The sequence below is a fragment of the Chanos chanos genome, chromosome 4, assembly GCF_902362185.1.
Source record: "Chanos chanos chromosome 4, fChaCha1.1, whole genome shotgun sequence".
Lineage (NCBI taxonomy): Eukaryota > Metazoa > Chordata > Actinopteri > Gonorynchiformes > Chanidae > Chanos > Chanos chanos.
This window is the reverse complement of record NC_044498.1, coordinates 2805650-2826756: the sequence shown is the minus strand read 5'-3', so window position 1 is coordinate 2826756 and position 21107 is coordinate 2805650. Positions and strand designations below refer to the sequence as shown.

The 21107-nt window shown below is 45.2% G+C and overlaps 1 protein-coding gene across 8 annotated transcripts in view; it reads left to right on the top strand.

The window, feature by feature from the left end:
* Positions 1-15237: 15237 nt before the first annotated feature.
* afdna (afadin, adherens junction formation factor a) overlaps positions 15238-21107 on the top strand; it is a 99612-nt gene continuing 93742 nt past the window's right edge. For all 8 annotated transcript variants that reach the window (XM_030771341.1, XM_030771347.1, XM_030771345.1 and 5 more), the window contains exon 1: positions 15238-15527. In XM_030771341.1, the coding sequence (XP_030627201.1) occupies positions 15426-15527 (102 nt within the window). In that variant the 5' untranslated portion in view covers positions 15238-15425. The remainder of the gene's footprint in view (positions 15528-21107) is intronic.

Genomic DNA, 21107 nt, shown 5'->3' with positions numbered 1-21107 from the left:
GCTTATCATACACACCAGCAATCAGCTGTCTGATGGAATGTCATGACTCCATTGGCTTCTCGCTGATCTCAGAGTTTCAAAATACTATGTCGAAATTTGAGGTTTTATTTATTTATTTATTTTTTCTAAGATCCAAATGTTTGAGAAAAGACATTCTTTCATTCTGATGCAAATGCAAAACATCACCAGTAACATGTTTTTTTTTTCTTTTTAATATGCAGTGTTATACAAAAAAAATGTAGTTTTCTGCACCAATGAAGAGTTCAGCTTTCTCATTTGTAACTTCTGGTCTCCTCAGTTTTTTGAACAATCAGTATTAAGGTCTAAAGGGGAGTTCAGTTTGTAACCACATTAGCATGTTAGGACACTGTGATGTTTTTATAGACATGACTGCATGCAAAGTGTGGCCTCCACAGTGTTACTTGTTTTCTCTTTCACTCTGTGTGAGTGTGTGTATATGTGTGAGTGGGTGTGTATGTATGTGTGTGTTTGTGTGTTTTTGTGTGAATTTGTGTGTACGTGTGTGAGTGGGTGCGTGTGCGCGTGCGTGCGTGTGAGTGTGTGTGAATGTGTGAGTGCGTGTGTGTGCGTGCGTGTGTATGGGTGTATGTATGTGTGTGTTTGTGTGTGTACTTGTGTGTACGTGTGTGAGTGGGTGCGTGTGCATGTGCATGTGTGTGCGTGTGCGTGCGTGTGTGTGAATGTGTGAGTGCGTGTGTGTGTGTGGGTGTGTGTCTGTGTGTGTGGCGGAGCAGGCGAGACTGGTTATTCTTGCTGATAGCAGCTGATGACAGGAGTGAGTGACTCACTGTTGTAGCCCATTGTTGAGTGTTTGCTGATGTGAATGTGGATATACAGGGGCTTTCTCTGTCGCTGCCCCCAGCATAATGCACAATGGCAGATACATGCTGACACCTCACTAAAATGTCTTTATTTAGCAAAAGTGAAACCATCCTCTGACAAGCTGGTACCAAGCCACAATATATCGCTGTAAAAAGCACAGGGAGAGAGAGAGAGAGGGAGAGAGAGAGAGACGGAAGAGAGAGAGAGAGAGAGAGAGAGAGAGAGGGAGAGAGAGAGAGCGAGAGAGAGAGAGAGAGAGAGATGAAAGAGAGCAATAGACATGGGTTTTGCTGCTGTCTTATCAGCTCTTTCGCACCTTGAATTACAACAGGCTGAAAAAAAGTAAACACTTATAGTATGTTTACTCATAAATAAACGTACGTCCAGCAACTTCACCATGTAATTTTCACCTTCATTTTTTTTATTTCTGTTATCACAGCGAACCGCTAACGTGATACAGAAAATCATCATGTGAATCTTAGTGGAGGCAGAGAGTGTTAGACGTCAGAGTGTTCTGCCGCAGCACTGAGAACGACACACGTACCTGTGAAAGTATGTGTGTGTGTGTGTGTGTGTGTGAGGGGCAGGTGTTGTATTCCTGTAATCGTAGATTGTGGCCAGGTGAGAACGGATTAGATCAGACAGGTAAGCCTACAGGGGCAGGTACTTGTCCACACCAGACGGCCAATCCCCTGGTCCTGTCACGGCCCCTGAAGTGTTCGCCACACGCTATTACTGAAAATTCCTCTACCTACCTCACCACTTTCTGTCTCCCTGAAAAGCTGAAAAACTGAGTGCATTTGGCAAATATTATAATAGCTCCAAACTGAAAATGATTTGGTCAGAGTTAAAAAAAGAAGAAGAGTAAGATGTCTGATTAAGCTTTCTGCAGAGCTGCATGCAACGGAGACATGGCAGGAGAGGTTTTGCGCATTTTGCTTGTGTTGAATGGATTGCTTAGATATGTGAATCCTCATCCCTGAACACTCTGATTATTGTACACTGTAGATAGATAGATTAACATACACACACACAGTGAATATGACCTCTGCATTTAGCTCATCCATACACACCAGTAGCGAGCACACACACAACCACTCGGCATAGGAGCAGTGGACAGCAAACCTGCACCCGGGAGGTGGGCATTTGGGAGTCAAGGGCACTTCAGCCGTGGATGTTTTCCTGCCGGTCCCGGGAATCGAACCATTGTTGTATTCCTCAAATCGAGCCTGCTTCTCTAACCATTAGGCCACGGGCTGTACATTATTACACTGTAATTATTAATGGAAAGCTTGTCCTTCAACTCTGGTTCTGTAGGAACTGGGTCGGGCTGGCCCATAAGTCATACTTTAGATGTTTCTCAGTCATACATCACACTCACTGATGAGAAAAACCCCAAGTAAAAACCGAAAGCACTGAGAGCCTGACTGAGGTCAGGGTGAATCTCAGCCCACTCCAGAACACACGGAAAGTGTCTCAGCCCACTCCAGACTGTATGGAAAGTGTCTCAGCCCACTCCAGAACACACGGAAAGTGTCTAAGCCCATTCCAGAGCACACGGAAAATGTCTCAGCCCACTCCAGAGCACATAGAAAATGTCTCATCCCACTCCAGAGTACACGTTAAGTGTCTCAGCCCACTCCAGAACACACGGAAAGTGTCTCAGCCCACTCCAGAGCACACGGAAAGTGTCTCCGCCCACTCCAGAACACACGGAAAATGTCTCATCCCATTCCAGAGCACATGGAAAGTGTCTCAGCCCACTCCAGAGCACACGAAAAGTGTCTCAGCCCACTCCAGAGTACACGGAAAGTGTCTCAACCCACTCCAGAGAACACGGAAAGTGTCTCAGTCCACTCCAGAACACATGTTAAGTGTCTCAGCCCACTCCAGAGTACACGGAAAGTGTCTCAGTCCACTCCAGAGTACACGGAAAGTGTCCCAGTCCACTCCAGAGTACACGGAAAGTGTCTCAGCCCACTCCAGAGTACACGGAAAGTGTCTCAACCCACTCCAGAGAACACGGAAAGTGTCTCAGTCCACTCCAGAACACATGTTAAGTGTCTCAGCCCATTCAAGAACACACGGAATGTGTCTCAGCCCACTCCAGAACACACGGAAAGTGTCTCAGCCCACTCCAGACTGTATGGAAAGTGTCTCAGCCCAGTCCAGAACACACGGAAAGTGTCTAAGCCCATTCCAGAGCACACGGAAAATGTCTCAGCCCACTCCAGAGTACACGGAAAGTGTCTCAGCCCATTCCAGAACACACGGAAAGTGTCTCAGCCCACTCCAGACTGTATGAAAAAGTGTCTCAGTCCACTCCAGAACACATGTTAAGTGTCTCAGCCCACTCCAGAGTACACGGAAAGTGTCTCAGTCCACTCCAGAGTACATGGAAAGTGTCCCAGTCCACTCCAGAGTACACGGAAAGTGTCTCAGCCCACTCCAGAGTACACGGAAAGTGTCTCAACCCACTCCAGAGAACACGGAAAGTGTCTCAGTCCACTCCAGAGCACATGGAAAGTTTCTCAGCCCACTCAAGAACACACGGAATGTGTCTCAGCCCACTCCAGAACACACGGAAAGTGTCTCAGCCCACTCCAGACTGTATGGAAAGTGTCTCAGCCCACTCCAGAACACACGGAAAGTGTCTCAGCCCATTCCAGAGCACACGGAAAATGTCTCAGCCCACTCCAGAGTACACGGAAAGTGTCTCAGCCCATTCCAGAACACACGGAAAGTGTCTCAGCCCACTCCAGACTGTATGAAAAAGTGTCTCAGCCCACTCCAGAGTACACGGAAAGTGTCTCAGCCCATTCCAGAACAAACGGAAAGTGTCTCAGCCCACTCCAGAGCACATAGAAAATGTCTCATCCCACTCCAGAGTACACGTTAAGTGTCTCAGCCCACTCCAGACTGTATGGAAAGTGTCTCAGCCCACTCCAGAACACACAGAATGTGTCTCAGCCCATTCCAGAGCACATAGAAAATGTCTCATCCCACTCCAGAGCACATGTTAAGTGTCTCAGCCCACTCCAGAGCACACGGAAAGTGTCTCAGCCCACTGCAGAACACACGGAAAGTGTCTCAGCTCACTCCAGAGCACACGAAAAGTGTGTCAGCCCACTCCAGAACACACGGAAAGTGTCTCAGCCCATTCCAGAACACACAGAAAGTGTCTCAGCCCACTCCAGAGCACATAGAAAATATCTCAGCCCACTCAAGAACACACGTTAAGTGTCTCAGCCCACTCCAGAGCACATGGAAAGTGTCTCAGCCCATTCCAGTACTCACGGAAAGTGTCTCAGCCCAATCCAGAACACACGGAAAGTGTCTCAGCCCAATCCAGAACACACGGAAAGTGTCTCAGCCCACTCCAGACTGTGTGGAAAGTGTCTCAGCCCACTCCAGAACACACGGAAAGTGTCTCAGCCCATTCCAGAGCACATGGAAAGTGTCTCAGCCCACTCCAGAACAAACGGAAAAGTGTCTCATCCCATTCCAGAGCACATGGAAAGTGTCTCAGCCCACTCCAGAGCACACAGAAAGTGTCTCAGCCCACTCCAGAACAAACGGAAAAGTGTCTCAGCCCACTCCAGAACACACGGAAAGTGTCTCAGCCCATTCCAGAGCACATGGAAAGTGTCTCAGCCCACTCCAGAACAAACGGAAAAGTGTCTCATCCCATTCCAGAGCACATGGAAAGTGTCTCAGCCCACTCCAGAACACACAGAAAGTGTCTCAGCCCACTCCAGAACAAACGGAAAAGTGTCTCAGCCCACTCCAGAGCACATGGAAAGTGTCTCAGCCCACTCAAGAACACACGGAAAGTGTCTCAGCCCACTCCAGAACATACGGAAAGTGTCTCAAGCTATTCCAGAACACATGGAAAGTGTCTCAAGCCATTCCAGAACACGCGGAAAGTGTCTCAGCCCACTCCAGAGCACACGTTAAATGTCTCATGCCACTCCAGAACACATGGAAAATGTCTCATCCCACTCCAGACTGTATGGAAAGTGTCTCATCCCACTGCAGAGCACACGGAAAGTGTCTCAGCCCACTCCAGACTGTATGGAAAGTGTCTCAGCCCACTCCAGAGCACATAGAAGGTGTCTCAGCCCACTCCAGAGTGCATGGAAAGTGTCTCAGCCCATTCCAGAGCACACGGAAAGTGTCTCAGCCCATTCCAGAGCACACAGAAAGTATCTCAGCCCACTCCAGAACACACGGAAGGTGTCTCAGCCCTCTCCAGAGTGCATGGAAAGTGTCTCACCAGTGTTCTGATGAGCAAACATCTGATGTGAAGTGAGACAGACTGAAATTAAGAGAGGAGTGAAACTGGTGAAGTGGTACCTTTCTCCCATGGTAAAGAGGGAGGCTTAACTCCACTGCTGTGAATCTTCATGACAGGACTCTACTTGGTTTGACACAAAGATTGAATAAGGGATGGCAAGGTCAGAGAAAAAGAAAAAGAGAGAGAGAGAGAGAGAGAGAGAGAGAGAGAGAGAGAGATGAAGAATTTTCTTGTACAAAAACTACCATGAATAATTCAGTCCACCCCCGACCCCCCCACCCCCCACCCTGACATCCCCCCACCCCGTCTCCCATTCCTCCTCACAGTGCATGGTGGTAATGGAAGTGCCACGGTGACAGCTTTATTCCTGCACTGTCTGGAAAAGAAAAGAGTGTAGCCTTCGTGATCACACCTCCCAAAATGGTCTTTTAATTAGGCTGGCAAATTACAACCCACTCTGGCTGCTGCTGCTGTGGAGAGCAGGGAACTGTGGGAAAGAGACATGTTTTTTAAATAATCTTTTGTCTTATCCGCTGTAAGGAGCTGACGCTTCCTTTATTTCAGCTCCTCGTCTCAGGCATTAGCATCTTGATACTGTATCAGTCTCAGTTTCCCAATCTGTGAATGAATGAAAATCTTTTTCAAAACACCCTTTTTATGCTCAGTCTCAAACTGTTCTAAAGCTCTAGTTTACTGCACTGCTGGCATTTTTCCAAAGGACAAATAAATAAAGGTTTTTTGGGGGGGGGCTTAAACCTTTCTTTTTTTTGACACAACTGGAATGTCCTTGGTTGTACATGTCTATACATTTTTAAGATGTGGTAAGATACAGTGCTGAATACAAAAGCGATTATTAAATAGCCCTGGACAATGTCTGAACATCTTTGGGTATTCGGCCATTTATTAGAAAGTGAAATGACATTGTTCAGTCACAAATAGTATTACTAGTGTTAAATGCTCCATGTACACACACACATGCCTATGAAACTGTTTATTTATAACACTGAGGTTTATAATTATATTGATATTAAAACTATTTATAGTTTGCAGATTGACAAGTGTCATACGTAGAAGAACAGCAAAAGCAGCAGCATAAATATAGTATTCTTTTTTTTTTTGTTTTAATTGACTGGGCGGTGCATTGGTGCCATAGACGTCCCTTGTATCTGTTTTTTCCGTGTTTTGTGACAGCGTCCACCCGAAGACAAAAGCAGACTTAATAAAGTGGCAGGGGGGGCTGGGAACGCTGCGACCGCGCATTTGTGAAAGAACAAATTAGCATGAAAAGCAGCGCTCGCTCAAGCACATCATCATTCCAAACGTGGCCTTTTTTTTTTTTTTTGCGGGGTGGAATGCACCAACCAGCCGAGCCAGCCAGGGGCCTCTCCATGGGGCCGTAGGGGGCTGTGGAGAATCAGGCCATGGGACATGAAAGGCTCCGATGGCACATTCCGGCACTACTGAAGAATGCTCTGAGAGGAATGTCGAAATTTCCAGGCGGTTCCATTAATCTTGTAACTTCTGTCCAGTGAGGAAACACTGGGACTTTGGGGACCTGCACAGGGGACTGTAAACATACATTATACTGTACAGCTCTCATTCAACGTGTGCTTGAAACTCTGTATCTGGGAATAAAAAGGTCCTCTTACAGATCTCACCCCCCCCCCTTCCCCGTCTCTGGCTCTGTCTCTGTCTCTCTCTCTCTCATTCTCTCTCTCCCTCTCTCATTCTCTCTCTCTCTCTCTGTCTTCTCAGGCCCTTCCACCATCTGACAACCAATCAACCTTGAACAATCAGACACAGCTCTCAGGCAGAAATGAAATTTATGTTCCTCATCCTGTGGTGTGACGCACAGCATCATCGTTCTGGGCCAGGGGCGAGTTACTCTCAAGAACGTATGCAGGAAAAAAGAAAAAAGAACAAAAAATCAACTCACGGTGGATTGCCCAGACTGTGGGATCCGCCAGTGTTTTCTGCTTGGTGTAATCACATTTGAGCATCTTTAGGATGAGTCTGCTGTGTCTCAGAGAGCTCACAGAGCTCTGTCTGCTAAATTACTCCCAGACCATTTCACTCTGTGTGGGAGGTAAACTCCACCTTCATTATGATCTAAAGTTGCACCAAGTAGAGCCGGTTGCCATGGCAAATGCAATTAACAGGTGCATCTTTACGATTTCTCTCTCTCTCTTTTTTTTTTTTTTACTTGGGGAAACAGCTTCTTTTCTTCCTGTCTTTTTGTTTATCAGTCTGTTTAGTTTTGGTAGTTTGCTTATAGGTTCAACAGATTCATTTTAACCAATCAGAGATGCACAGGGAGCAGGGCATTGCTCACATGTTTTAATGTGACTTTTTTTTTTTTTTTAAAGAATTACGTCACAGAGACAGCTTACCAAAAACATCTTTTTGTGGTTAAATATTTTTGTCTAGTTGGGAAGGGTAGGCGGGGCAAAACCACAGGTGGGTGGATCTGGGCTTTGATTGACACAAAGGCTAAATGAGGTGAAGCTTGCTCGCTCCTTGCCAAGCCATTGCCACGGAAACCGCATTCCATGCCAGACAGAGCACCTCCTTGGGGAGCAGAGGTGGAGGCGGGCTGCCCACCACTCCTCTGTCTTTTGCTGAATTAGAGTGGAGAAGAGAGGCTCTCGAGAACACATGCTCCCCCCCCCCCGGAAAACTTCCTCCGCTGGCTGAGTTAATGGCCTGAAGTATCGCCCCACTGTGAAGCCGCTCTGATACTCAACCCAGCTGCGCTCGTACGGGCCAATCGGCAGCCTGCGATTTGGTGGCTATTTCTTTTGCAAGCTTTGGGTAGGCTGTGTCACTTCACTTTGTTAAAGGTTTTTGTCAGACACGCGAAGAATACTTGGTAATTACACCACTGTGGAGAAAATGACGTACGCAATCGCTACGAGCTCCCGCTGCAGACAAAGAGGAATGTTTAACGAGCTCTTTTTGTTATTAGGTCAATAAACAGGTTTTACACCAGAAAGGAGAAACAGAAATTAACATCCAGCCAAGGGGCACAGCCAAAGAGATTGCGTGGGTCTAGGTATGAATATTTGACCAAAGAGAAAGAAAGAAAGAAAGAAAGAAAGAAAGAAAGAAAGAAAGAAAGAAAGAAAGAAAAATGAACGAAAGTCACAAAGTAAGACATGAAACCCAACGATCTTTATGTTATTTTCATGAAATTTAAGTACTGTGAGTATGGAAAGAAAGAAAGAAAGAAAGAAAGAAAGAAAGGAAGGAAGCCTATATTGCACTCTCTTGAATGCTTTTACACTCTGCATTGCGGAAGTGCAATGTTAAACATGTTTGCTTGACTTTAACAGATGCAGGCAGGATACTCATCATCGGTGTGCTGACAGTTCAATATGCTTCCAGCGTTTCTGATCACAGGTAATGTCTCGTTTATTCTCAGCTCTTATATCATCATGCGGCAGAAAGTATCCTCTAAATTGTACTGTTGTTTGAGCTGGGATGCAACTTTTTTTTTTTTTCAGTTCTCATGTTTATACAGCGTTTCTGTGGCAAAGGAAATGACATTTATTAGGCCAAACAGGCATAATTTACATAAGTAGATAATTTATGAGTTTGAAAAGAGGACTCACAAACAAAAATACCTGTCTGAGGAGCTCACTGGGGGAAAAAAAGACAAAACACAAATTAAGAAATACTAAAATGCTCTCGAAAATCAGCCTCACTGAAGGCCATGTCTAATCTAAAGTGAACTACTCTCTTCATCTCTATAGAATGTGTACTTAATTATGTTCACAAATTACAGAGGAAGAGTGTGTGTGTTTTTCTTTTTCGTTGGAAAATAACTGCCAGAGACCAGTAATAGGCTGATAACCGCCAAATTTCCCTAGGAACCCATATAACTCAGTCACATTCTTCAAATGGGAGGGAACTACTTACCAAAATTACTGCCATCACTGTAATCGGTGCCCAAGGGCTTTCAAAATTTGAGTGACAATTATAAACCATTTCATTTTACACTTTCCTATTCGCTGTAAGTAAGAAAACAAGCAAACCATTCATAAATAATTCCTGCCTGTATATAAAATATACTTGCAGACCGATTACGTCTCTAAATCACACTGCAGTTCCGACAAATGGTTCTTTAAAGAAGAAGAAGAAGTACTTTAGTGGTCACGCACATTAGAGCAGTGAGCCGTGAAATGCAGCCTCTGCATTTAACCCATCCTATAGTCCAGTGAGCACACACACACACACACACACACACTAGAAGCTAGGAGCAGTGGGCAGGCAAAGGTGCCCAGGGACCTTGACTCCAGGTCTTCTGCCAGTGCAAAAAGTCACTGACAGGAGTATTCATTCTAGCATACAAGGCTTTGATGGTGGGAGGACACCCACACAAAGACAGGGAGAACATGCAAACTCTGACCTGGGACGGCCGGAATTTGAACCCAGGGCCTTCTTGCTGTGAGGCAACAGCGCTAACCACTGAGCCGCCATGAAGCCCAGGCAGACTGTATTTGATTTAAAACTCCTCAGGAGTTTAAACTCAGCCAGTTTCAGTTCATCAAGAGAAAACTGACAGCATTTAGAAACTAGACAGCTAGATTCTAAACTAGACAAACGCACACAGAAGAAATGAATGTTGTGCGTGCGTGTGCGTGTGCATGTGCATGCGTGTGTGTGTGTGTGTGTGCGTGTGCGCGCGCACGCGCGTGTGTGTGTGTGTGTGTGCGTGTGCGCGCGCGCATGCGTGTGTGCGTGCGCGCATGCGTGTGTGCGTGCGCTCGTGTGTGTGTGTGTGTGTGTGTGTGTGCGTGTGCGCGTGTGTGTGTGTGTCTTTGCATGTTAATGTGCATGCTGGTGTAACAGAGCTGATCTAATCCAAATCACCTGATGTTCTTTTTTTCTTTCCAGGGTCTTTCCTGGTCTCCATTTATTCCTGTGCGGGTCATGAGAGAATTCCACCGTGGAAATATTCATCATCATTACGGAATGTTTTTGCCAGTGCCTGGGGGCAGCTGTGTAATCTCATGGATTTTCCATAAGGCCGTATTTTAGACCACACCTCGAAGAGTTATTGTATCGTCCTCATTTTTCGAGACTGGGGACTAATATACTCGTCAAGTTGTACAACACCGGTTTCAACACAACAGCCCCTGTGTTGAAACAACAAGTATGAAAAAAAAGATGAAACCCGACCAACTCAACATATCACTGCACGGACATCCAATGCATTGCTCAGGAATAAAAAATGACTGGCTAAGAACAGAAAAAATGATACTGCTTTGCACAGACTACAAATCTCACTGCGGTTAATGCATCTTCAAATTAATCGGCGGTCAAGGACCCGAACATTTCTCCAAACTCTCCATTACGTTTTTGCAGGACTAAATCGAACTGCATGATAGCCACTGACTGTTCTCCTCATGACACCCTAGACAGAACTGATCCTTTCCCTACCATATGTGAAAATCAGCTGTCTCTCGTCAAGAGAACGTGTGGGCAGCAGAGAATAGGCCGAACGCGCTCTGCTGCTAATTAGTCTCCTTGGGCTTGCGTTCAATGCTTTACAGATGGTATGGGGGCTTAGTCAGGCAAAACAGAGATGTTCCACTTTGTTTCTTGTTTTTGCTATTACCATTTTCACCTCCCTTAGCTGACGGTAAATCATCCGCGACTCCCGAGTGCCAAGAAAAACTCTGACATGAGATTGTCCTCCTTTTTCTCCTCTTCCCTGTCCTCAGGATCCCTTTTGGCCATCGGTCTGGCGGGGCGGCTGGAGCGTTGTCTCGGCCAGGGAAAATAAAAGGAAGGAGACAACCCCGATGTCGTGGAGGGACCACAGGAACCTCCCACGGGAACAGTCGGGCAGACGCTCATCATCACTCAGATGACTGAAAGCTTTGGCTCCAAGGACAGAAGCTATTGCCTCTCCTCCAATAATTATACTCCTTAGCCCTTGTGTGCTTAAACACTCTGAGCGAGACCTACATTGTCTGCTGGTGTCAGCAGTTCCATTTGAAATCTCCCATGACAAGCACAGACAATTTGAGAACTTAAGACTGTCCACAGAGAGACGCACTATACATCACTGAAAACAAACGGCACAGTTTACCGCTGAGAAAGAAGAATAGTATTCTGCTAAGGGAAACACATCTGGGATATGCAAAGTGACCACTCTCTCTTTTTTTTAATTTAAATTTTTATGAAGCGTAAACCTTCAATTTAAACCAATCAAGGGAATTCTCTGGGGGCTTGTAACTGATCGATTCATATGCTCCTCATTAGCATTCTCTGCCAAAGCCCCATGTTTAAGTGTTTAGAGAGCAATCCTTCGGGTTATAAATATATTACAAGTAGTAGGTCTTGTATATGTATGTTTTCCTCTTTTCTTTTCTTTCTGTTTTTGTGGTAGAACGAATCTGTTCTTGCAAACGGGGATTTGATTTAATATGATGGGTATTCATCATAAAACAACGAAGTTAAAGCCAGGAATTTTGCTAGAGCTTATAGAAATATGAGCAATATGAAAGGTTGTATGTCCTGAGGGCTTTCGTTGGGGTCGTATCCGAATGTAATCGTTTACAGATGCCCAGACGGCGTGTCGAATGACGTTGAGTGAGTTTACAAACAGCAAAGGGTTAGTGACAGAGCTCAACAAAGCGTCCAGATAATCAGTGTTCTTACAGGTTCCATCTGCATGCTTCTATAAAAGTGATGGGTGTGGCAGGCCAGTGCTCTGTGCCAAATCTCATTGGTCCTTATCTTGTCATCAATATGCAACCTCTTATCTGTCCTTATTTAGAGGCCTGATAGGGCAGACCCATACATTTCTTCTCCATGACCCTGTGATTGATGTCCAATAGTCCACACTGGTGCCAAAGAGACAGCGCATGCACAGGGGGAGATAACACCAGAAGACAGTATCCATGCTCCTCCATCTTCCCCTTTCTAATGAGCATGGTGTCTTGCATATGTCCGGTAGCCAAACCATAACAAAACAAAGCAAAAACAACAACAACAACAAAAACAAAAAAGGAGTAAAAAAAAAAGCTGATTTAACAGAAAAAAGAGGCATTATTTAGAGGGCTGATGGACTATATGTTTTCCATTGATTTAATCTCAGCTGCTCAGTGAATAAGGATGAATGAAAGTGTAAGACACAGATACCAATAAGCAGAAAGTTTAAGACACAGATACCAAGCAGAAGCTATAACCACAGAGGGAAACCGCATGACCCTCACAATTGCCCACTTCCTGTTTCAGATGCACACTTTCAGAGTTTCTTTTTAACTCACTGTCACTCACTGATTTCATGTCACTTCCCTGAAGTCAGTAGTAGAGTGCTGAGTGTTAGCAAAGTAATGTGAACATTACTCAATTTCTCTAGTTCAACACATGAGAAATACCTTGGATTGTTATATAATTGTTATTACGCAAAGCAGGAATATAATTTGTGTCAGATGTTTCTTGCGTTAGGAGTGCAAGAGCTCAAAAAAGGCTCTCAAAATCTCCTAGAAAAAAACCCCCAAAAAAACTAAAAGCAAAAGAACAAACAAAAAATAATTTGGCAAAGAGGTTGGCAAAGGGTGAGGCATAGAAATTATGCCACCAATCTCAGAGGCAATTTAAGGCCGACATTTGCATGCGTTATTAAACCTGAGACAAACACAGCATTTGCCAAGAGGCCTTGGAATCTCAAGCAACTGATCTTGACAAACACATCACATTAGAACACTGCATTGTGTTACTGGTTACCAACGTATCATGAAACGAATGCATGAACTGTTAGGAGACTTTAATGTTGCATTCTAATCCCGACATGTTGTAATTCAGCTCTCATGGATACCTATACCTCCAGCAATAGCGACAAAAAAAACCCCAAAAAAAACACACACATTAACAAACTGCTTATTTGTAAACTGGATTGTAAACTGGGATTTAAAAAATGTTAATTTTACCCTGCCCTCAATGGCATTTTCATTCCTTTTTTTCTCGGATGGTACTTCACGCAGACTTATAGAACATCTGCTGGTCCCACAACACCAAGGTCAGCGCCCCATCGTAAAATCATTGGGCTGTCTATGTCAAAGGTTAACATTCTATCATCGGTCATACTCCTCAGAAAACAAGCATTACATTGGACATGCCTACTGGGAATGTTCCAAATCAGCCCATACATAGTGAGGCATGGAGTAAGACAGATAACCGGGGTGTGAGAGGTGAGTCTCTCGGGACACTGACACAGTGCATGGATCACTCTATCTCCAGGCTGATGGATGTCTCTCCAGCCCCTTTTCCACTCACTAGGTCTTTGTCCTTGAGCCGTACTCTTGTGTGTGGATAGGTCGACCTCCGAAGCCAATCCTGCATTGCTATTGTAGTCTTATACATACAGACCGTTCCCCCTCCGAGTAAGGGAGGTGCAGGTTGGCTGATCTGAAAACGAAAATTCAGTGTGACGGCAAGAAACCTTCCACTGGGAGAAAAGTCATTTTGAATTGCATTTTCACGGGAAAAATAACATATCCATCTCCTCTCTCACTTCCAACATGTGTAATCCCGTGGGATCGCGTGTGCTCGAGATAAACATTTATGTGTGTTATTCACTGAAAAAAAGAACTTACATGTTGTTTATCTATAAAAAAAAAAAAAAGTCATCTCTATTGCGCGTTGTTGGCGGAAGGTCTCAGGTTTACAATTAGCACACTAATCGTAAATCACATTACAGCGCGATTCGTTCGGAATATAAAAGTTTACATTTGAGCAACAATTACTGTAAAGGGTCTAACATTAACTCATTACATTTGTTCAGCCTCCCACCCCGCCCAGCTGGCCCGTTGAAGTGCTGCTGCGGTGTTTATCCCCCAACGTATATCACTCCAGTCGGCGCATTCTTGGCGCACGCAATCAAAAACACATCCACATGCAGATCATTCACTATCGTCGGCATTTTGATTTATTTCGGAAAAGAAAAAAAGTCTGCTACTGCTACACTTAGACAAAAAAGTGCATTGTTGTGAGTTCTCAAGTTTGAAAGAGTTGAACATTATTCAACACTAACTGGAGAGTATGTGAATGAGACTGAGTGAGGCTGACGTTCGGGCGACCGGAATGATTATTCAGCAGGAAATCCTGGCCAAACACACACTAGTGTTTCCCCTTCCTTACAGCATCTCTGTGATGAGAGGAAGAACCCTTTTCATTGTATTTAGCAGTGAATGACAAATACAAGTTCTCCTCAAACTCAGCTTCATCATATCAAAACCTGACATTGCTCATCAAACTTAGCCTCGTAATATCAAAAAAACTGACATAAACGAGCATTGTGGGCCAAGGGTGCATCGTGGTATTTTTACCATCCTAATTTAAGAACAGTATTATTAAGGACCTTCGCCAGGCCTATCCATGCAGCTCGTGAGATTCAACTCACAGTGTAATGCACGTGCCCACCGCAGGATCTTCTTGGCTCATTGAATTGACTTCTGCACAGAGGCACACAGCTGGCCGCGTAAGGGCTAACGTGATACTCTCTGACTGAGCATGCCCCATGGCCTTCACGTCTCTTATGAGCAAAGGACAGTTGCAGTCAGCTTAGTGAATCAGCGTTCTCTACTTCGGTACAAACTTTATGGCTCACGTGAATGAAACTCTGATGTTGATCTCTCCATATGGCATTTTCATGGCGAAACATTCAAAATATGTTCATATGCCTTTTGCATGAAAATGCCGACAGCTGACGTCAGTAAGAAGTTCCCACCTTTTGTGCTAAGAACCTTTCATCTGAGGTCACTGGAGAAGAGTAATCCTCGTTGTCACATGCAGGGTTAATATCTTGGCAGCATCTCACCTGATGTGTTTACTTGTTATTTAAATAGCGTGTCGATAATTGTATAAAACAGATCGGTAGGGGTTGGAGAAACGGTGATGTCAGGCGGTTCACTGGTGAGAGAGCTATTCATCTGTGAGCGCGCGCACCATTTATTTGAGGGAGCGCGCGTACAATTCCTCACTGTGCGAGTGCATGATGTCTCGTGAAGCGATGCGGACATGCGCACAGGTCCAGCGCGAGTGCTTCCCAGAGAGAGAGAGCGGAGAGCGATAAGAGAGGTATAGAAGGGAACGCGGAAACACAAGGAAAAGAGAGAGGTGCGTTCGCCGGCGAGTGAGAGGAACTCGAGTGCTTGTCAAGCCCAGATTGTGGGTGTATTTGTTTTATTTTTATTTTAAGTTGCTGGACAAGACACATTTATTACGGACAAAGGAATTTTCTTCGTTTGGAAGAATCATTCAAGGATTGAGAATGTCGGGGAGCAGGGAGGAGGAGCGGCGAAAACTAGCCGACATCATTAACCACTGGAACGCCAACCGGCTCGACCTGTTCGAGATCAGCCAGCCCACGGAGGTGAGTCCGCGGACCTCTGAATCGCGCAGGCCGCACCCGTCGGGATACAATAGTAACCCCAGAGGATACTGTGGACGGAGAGTGATCGAATTTCGTTTTCAGTGGCAGAAACTCTCGGCGCTAGTTCAAGACATTATCGTGAAAACCTGTACCTGTAGCGCAGTGTAATACTGCGTTATCAATCTGCGCTTTGATGGATAGAGGGAAAACAGATTCTCGTAGGTTAGGGTTATCAATTAGCTGACATAGCTGTCGTGGTAATAGTTATGTTGGTGAAATATGTGGTTGCCGGTCTGTTAGTTAGCTAATTTCACTGTAGCTAGCGTAAACGTTAGAAACTGTAGTCCAAGAAGCTAGCTTGGATGTTTAGTAGCTTGCCAGTGTTGTCATTGGCAAGTGGACGCCGTGATTGGCGAGCGCAGTATTATTGGCGTTAAATTGCTAACTGGTTGGAGACATCCGCCTGAGCAAATCTCGACGTTATGTCTTGTTAGCTGACGACAGTTCTGGACTGATACTGGCGCTTGAATAGTGCTTCGTAGCTAATTTATCGACTAATATAGTAATTTCCCCTTAAATGTTTGTGTAGTATTGGTTTTTCCACATATAAATAAAGTTTGTCAGCAGGTTACTCGTCCACTACAATGATGTTGCTTTTACTGCGAGGATTGCAGCTTTGTAAGCTAAAGCCCTTACAATGCATACATGGCTAGCTTGCTAAGAGAGGAGGGCTAGCTATCATCTACAGAGATACGGGTCACTGGCCATTATATGTTGTTTGTGTCCCAGTATATCATATTTCATAAAAAGGTCATGAGATTCAAAAGGTCATTTTAAAATTTGCAGCACCGGCTGTAGTGCACGTTTCCAATATGCCTAGAACGAGTGTATGAGTGACCGGCGGGTCTGACTTTAAATGTTAGCTACCTGAGCGCAGTATTTAGATGTATACCAACGCATTTGACATTGATTTTGTTTGTTTGTGTTGGCAGTCACTGCTTATGAATGTGGCGGGTTTTCATTAAGGTTTGATTGGGGTAGCTAGGATTCCATCTGCAGTCGCACCGCATTGTGAGGTTGGCACATAGCTGATGTTTTTAGGCGCGCACTGTTTGCAACGGCAGTGGGGAGTGGATTTGGTGGTGGGGGGAGAGGGGGGTTCTTCTTGCCCGGCTGATTTGGAGACCCCGTTATTTGATGTATGCTGAGAGGCCTTGGCCCAAGCGCTTGACACGCGACTGTCTATAAACATCCAGTTTACTCATGGCACTAACGGCATTTTGGGGTTGCAACACTAATTAATTGTAGTCCTTGGCTTCTTCAAACAGTAGATCAACTGAAAAATAATAAAAGAAGCAGTAGGTGGAATGCACTAATTTATACCGCCCATAACACTCTTCTGTAGATCTCATAAACAAGCAGATAATGCCCACTTTATTGCATCTATCAACTGTTCCTTTTTTTTAACGTCGTCTGGTAACAGCAAGCCACGGATGCATGCCATGTCAACACTGATGCTGGTTTTCACTGGTCCAGTAACATGCTGACTTTGGCTTAGCAATCAGTCTTTGAACTTAATTTGCTATCTTCAGTTCTAATTCTTAGGACACTATCAAAACATTCATGGTGACATGGATGTTAAGGGACCAGAGATTCAGTGAACTGAATGAATGGTCTGAAGGAGGAAAACACATTTTGATGCACAGTGAAAAGGTTTGAAAATACAGTTTAATTGATCTCCCTCTGTCTCAGTTCAGATTAGTATGAGCAGGGCTGAAAAGTTCCCATTTGACTGTGTCGGTTTTGTAGCAGGAAGCATCGCCTGGTATTTTCCCGTTCGACTGATGTGTGACCAGTAAGAGAATTTGCAGAAATCAACCAGATCCTTGGATGTCGGTGTGGTCAGTGGTCGGTGTGCTTTAGCTTATAATAAACGTTTTTTTTCTCTGACGTCATCTTAACAAATGACTAAAGCACTTTGGCTAGCTGACTCAGTCCTCACGAGCAACCATTGGGTGGTTGTATTGTCTTTGCTAATATCCCTTATTTACAAAGCATTAGTGCTTCCTTTCTGACTGTCACTGTGCTTTTTAAGTTTGACAGAATATTAAATCAGTTGTCTCTGTTGCTGAAAAAAAGATCCAGCGTTATTGTATGCTAATATTTTAGAGAGGAACATCAGCAATATGTTTAGTGTATATCATTGTCTTTTTCTTTTTTTTTTTTTAATAGGAAAAGCCACAGACTTTTTTTCTGCTTTCCTTGGTTTCGCTTGCTTGTTTGTTTACGCTGTGACTTTTATGTGAGGTGTCGTTTTTATTTCGTCAGTGGTTGCCTTGCGTCGAGAGAGAAATTTATATGTGTCAGGTGTTTAAGGTTGCTTACTGTGCATAGGTTGGAATTTGGTCAAAGGCCTGTAACGCAGTGGATTATATTGAGCCGAACTGCACTTCACTTCCAAGCTCGGCATTGATCCTCATTAAGAGAGGGTAAGTCGAACGAAACTCGTAAAGGTCCATAATAAAGTGCTTTGTTCTCATTTCTCTTAAAAGAGTTTTGCTAGAAGTTCTGCTTGTGAACTGGGGTTTGGCCACAGACTGTCTCCACCCCACTGCAACCCAGCAGCCTGATTGTTCTGTGCCCTGAGCTGGTCTCGCTCTCTGGTCCAGTCATATCCGGCCTTGGCCGCGGGTCTGTGGCCACTCCACGGCTGAAGGAAATGAGATTGTGTGGATGGTCACCTGGGAGACGAGGGGTTATGTGGCGTTTTGGTGACTGACTCCAGTCACACTGGGATTGTTTTGGAAATGCTGTACTGTTGATTGTGGTATCTTTATACCCTGGCCAAAGAGCTTCCCAGTGTTTTTAATGGTCTGAAGCATTCAGAGTATGGGGTGTTTGTGTGTTTTAATAGCCTGCTGGTTACGCATTTTACGACTCTATTTTTGTTGAAGGTTTTAAGTAGACCCACAAGCCAAACCCTGTATCACCAGAGTGAAATACAGGCAGAATTCGTTCTGTTTGCCCAAGTCTGGTTGCGTGATGAAACGGCAGAATTTGAATAGAATAAGACAATGAAGAGTGAATTCAGAGTCCTCCCATTGTGATAGGATGTGTCTGTGTAGGAAGTCTATGCCTTTGGCAGGAAGTGGCATTGCCCTCTACCTGTCCCTTTCCTTTGCTGTCTTTCCCTCGCAAAACTCCTGTCAACAGCACGTTTCTGTTTTCTTTTAAAGATTGTGGGCTATTCTCTGGAATCATCTCCTTCCTTACTGTCAAACGAAGCCTAGATGCCTGTTCTGATATCCATAGAACACATATAACGTTGGGGCACGTGGTGTCACGTCTCAGTGGATAAACAAATAAAGCTAAACGTGGAATTATCGCACCGCCTGCTGCAGAACCTTTCGAGAGGTCTGGAGATCAGTGCTTGGCCTTAGACCTCTCTCTCTCTGAAGTAGAAAGACATCGTTGGCCCCTTAGCAGACAGAGGCTGTCGCTTCAGCAGATCCAAAGATGCTATTTTGAAGCGAACTCTTGTCGCTCTGTGGGTTTGTCACGTTACCCAGCTCTTCCCCCTGGTGTGTGTCTCTCAGGCGCACCGTCACCATGGTGATAATGGTTTTTCTTGTGTCTAAATGCGTTCGGTCTGTTTTTATACACAATGCGCCTCCTCCTTCCCGCTGCATGGCTGTACCATCCTCACCGTAATCTATTCTCCGTGCACAATAGCCTAGATTAGTTTACTCTGGGCCCCTGATGGCAGTAATTCGCAACCTTAATCTGGACACTCTGAACCAGCAGGGACCTGGAGTTGCTTTGGGATTAGCCACACCTAACTGTACGTGGGGTTACGCCATGCCCGGAGCACCTCTGATCTCAGGGGCTGTAAAGTGGTCGCTCACTGAGAGAGCTAATCAGATAGTCAGTCGAATGTGTCAGCGCATTTGACTCTGTGAGAATCAGTACAGGTTTAGTTTGCGTTAATGAACGAATCTGACCGGAACCTCATACACTGATGTGCATTGTTTGAATTGCTTTGCTAGTTTACACATGCGCGCGCGCGCGCGCGCGCACACACACACACAAATTGACTTTTGGACTCTAAACCACTGACTCCGTGTGACACAGTGGGCGGAGTCTCCTGTCGTGTGCTCAGCCCTGCTCACGACTGCCTGTCTGAATGCAGGTGAACAGTATCGTCAGTGGACAAATCTGCTTTGCTCTCTGCTCCTCTCTCTCTCTCTCTCCGTCCGGTGAGCTCATGGAACCGTAGAAGTCTTCCTGGTTTGCTGTTCAAGGCCAGGTCTCTGTGCTTTATGGTCCTGAATCCTTCTGCTTTATCACACGATCGTGCCTGCTTCACAAGGATCGGCCTCCGGTGACAAAGAGCAATACATTTGTTATTTTAACAGCACTTTGCTAATAAGTACTTGGATTGTATGATTTGTAAGGGGAGTGAGAGACTTTTTTTTTTATTTTATTTTAAAGGTTTAGGGTCAATATGAAAGTCCACTTGTTGATGCAGAGATCAATAGAGAACGCCTTTTCTTTTCTTTTCTTTTCTTTTCTTTTCTTTTCTCTTCTTTTCTTTTCTCTTCTTTTCTTTTTTTTTTGTCTTTCCCTGTTAGTTTAACGTGCACAGAGAAAAACACCTGTGTCTCCTGCTCATTAGCTGTGATGTGCTTAAATGCGGTGACAGGCCTGGACTCTGGTACACAAGCGGGCCTTTGTGTCGGGGGAGAAGAGTGGCCGTCAGGCTGGATGTGTGTGGTGGAGAGACGGGGGGGGGGGGGGGCGGTAGTCCGAGTCTCTGCCCTTTGCCTGTCAGGTCCCATTAATCTCCTGAAAGGCCCTGCCTGTCACACTGCCTCTGAGTGCCACTCTTGCCCGGGCCTCACGGAGCACCCCGCACTGTCATTGGCTGTGCGTGCGTGCGTGCGCATGCACACTCTCACACACAGGCAGCGTGCGGCCCTGTTACCCTTGTGCACAGACACCCAGAGTTTTTAGGGGGCGCGCGGCCTCTGATGACTCTTTGGGGCGTGGCCTCAATTGGCGTCCGCCTCTTCGTCCCATGGTATCTCAGTTCAAATCCCCTGTTTCTACACTTGTGGGAGTTTTTAAGCTATATCAGGCATCTTGTGTCAGGCTTATTGTTGCTGAGCTCCATTCAAGTGAAAGTTTTTTGGGTTTTTTTCTTTTTAAAACAACAGCAGCGATTGTATTGCTTGATATGCTAAGTGTGGAGAAACTTGACCCTGCCTTTACCCAGCCCTGGTTGGGTTCAGTTACTGGGGAGAGGCCTGCTCCATATGCACAAATGTTCTCTCAGGCCTGCCAAATATTTTGTGGTGTCTCATATTTTGGAATGAGTCTTTTTTGGGGGGGGTTGTTGTTTTTGTTTTTTTGTTTTTTGGCGCCTTTCTCCACCTCGTATTCATTGAGTGGGTGTGGAATGTCTTCCAAGTCTAAATGCTCTGGAGCTCTCAGCGTGTTTACAACGCTGTTTTATGGGCGGAAGCAAAGCCAGTCCAAAGAGATGTCTGGTTGACCTTTTGTATGGACAGAGGGGCTGAG